General features: G+C 60.5%; 1 protein-coding gene across 1 annotated transcript in view; it reads left to right on the top strand.

The window, feature by feature from the left end:
* LINGO3 (leucine rich repeat and Ig domain containing 3) overlaps nucleotides 1-1,940 on the top strand; it is a 30,284-nt gene that overhangs the window by 7,816 nt on the left and 20,528 nt on the right. The window contains exon 4 of the mRNA XM_042782325.1: nucleotides 1,845-1,927. Coding sequence (XP_042638259.1) covers nucleotides 1,845-1,927 — 83 coding nt within the window. The remainder of the gene's footprint in view (nucleotides 1-1,844; nucleotides 1,928-1,940) is intronic.

The raw sequence follows: 1,940 nt of genomic DNA, 5'->3' as shown, positions 1-1,940 counted from the left end.
AGCCGGAGCCTGCAGCAGCCAGGAGGGGCAGAGGCAGCCACTGCGGGGCAGGCTGAGGGGCTGTCTCCAGGATGCCCCACAGGCTAACCACACAGGCTGTTGGGGAGCAGTTACCCCCATGCCCATCAACAGCAGGGGCCCTGGACACTGAGCAGGAGAACAACACCCCTGGGTGTCTGAGAGCCCCAGCTTCAGAGCAGTCTGCCCCCAGAATCCACTCCATGTGTGGCACAGGCAGCCTGCCCCGCCCTACGCAAAGGCTGAGCTGCGGGGGGAGCAGCTGGGCCTTAGAGGCTGACTCCATCGTGAGAGCTGCCCGGACTGCAGGAGCTGGAGGGCGGCTCCGGCTTTGCAGGCCCTGGTGGCTTCTCAAGGGGAAGCAGCTTGCCCCAGACGTCCCCTCCCCCACACCATAAGAAACATTGGCGTCCAATCACCGTGACTCATGGTGCCCCGCGTGCATTACAGCAGAGCTGTGCTCTGTAGGGTTTTCAATGCCTGACTTTTCAGATACAAGTTGCCAGGCCTGGCTTCCAAGGCGCCTCAAACCACCAACCTTTCAGTTAGCCAAGCGCGTTCACCGCGTGCATCCCTCCAGACAGCCCTGCCAGCTCCAGGGCTCCACCCACCCTGTGCCTCCCAACACTCTGATGGGGGGGTGCGATGCAGCCTCCTACAGCCACAGCATCCTGGGCTCAAATCCCCTGCTACTCATGTTGTGTGGCTTAGGGTAAGTGCCCCAACCTCTCTGAGGTCCATTTCTTTCTCTGTGGCTGGATAATGGGCCATAGTTGTGCTGGGGAGACAGTTACAAAGCCCTGCGTTCAATCCCAAAGGTGAGAGCAGAATGTGGGGGTAGCCCAGGAGGGGGAGCCCCTGCTTCCTGAGGGCCTGGCAAGACACAGACAGTGAGTTGGTTCCACTTGAACCACATCCGCCCTGTCATCAGCTGCCGGCGAGTTGACCTCCACTCACAGCGACCCCACGCACCACAGAATGAGGCGCTGGTAGGTTGCTCTGGGTCCCACACCGTCCCCAGAATGGGTTGTGGATGGGACCACCAGGACCCGTGGGGTTTCACTGGCTGGCTTTCAGAAGGGGGTCGCTGGGCACTTCCTCCTGGCCCCTCCCTCCTGGCCCCTCTGCGCCTGGAAGCTCCCCTGTAACCCATTCAGTGTCCTAGACACACTGCTTCCATGGGCAGATGGGCGGGGGCTGTGCAGGAGACACACTGGCCGGGACTCGAACCGGGGCCCCCCACAGAAGGTGGGAATTCACCCACTGAACCCCCACCGTCCCTGGAGCACAGTGAGACAGGGTGAAGCCATTTACGTCAATCTTCGTTTTGGGGAAGAGCTGCTGTTTCTGTATACGTTAAGAAAGGTGTGGGTGTTTGCACGCCAAGCTGAGCTGGGGTCAGAGATGGTGGCCAAAGCGGAATCTAACCACCTCTTCATATTGCACAAGCAGCGCTGGTGGTGGTGCAGCGGTTAAGGCAGTTGGCTGCAAACCAAAAGGTCAGTGGTTCAAACCCACCAGCTTCTCCTTAGAATAAAGATAGGTAAGTAGGCTTTCGTAAAGATCGACAGCCTTGGAAACCCGGTGGGGGTCACTGTGCATTGGAATCAATTTGGCGGCAGTGGGTTTGGTTTGGTTTGGTTAGGCTGTAAGATTTACCAGGAAAAGGGGTGAGTCAGAGTGAGCAGGGGCTGGGAATCCATGGGGCTGCCGGCGATGGGCGGAGACCGAGAAATGAGGACACCAGGACGCCGTGGGCCTGAGACGCTGGATCTCCAGCCCTCCCCCGCCCTCCCGGCCCCGGACGAACTGCCAGCCTGCCACAGCATCTCGAGGCAGCCCGCTGACCCCAGGCCGCATCCCACCCTTTGAGCTTCCCGGCCACGGGCAGCCCAGGCTTCGGAGCAAGGTACGGGGACTGC

This window comes from Orycteropus afer, unplaced genomic scaffold (assembly GCF_000298275.1).
Source record: "Orycteropus afer afer isolate SDZICR_OR568_19922 unplaced genomic scaffold, OryAfe1.0 scaffold00291, whole genome shotgun sequence".
Lineage (NCBI taxonomy): Eukaryota > Metazoa > Chordata > Mammalia > Tubulidentata > Orycteropodidae > Orycteropus > Orycteropus afer.
The sequence above is the reverse complement of the archived record's forward strand: the minus strand, read 5'-3'. Positions and strand labels throughout refer to the sequence as shown.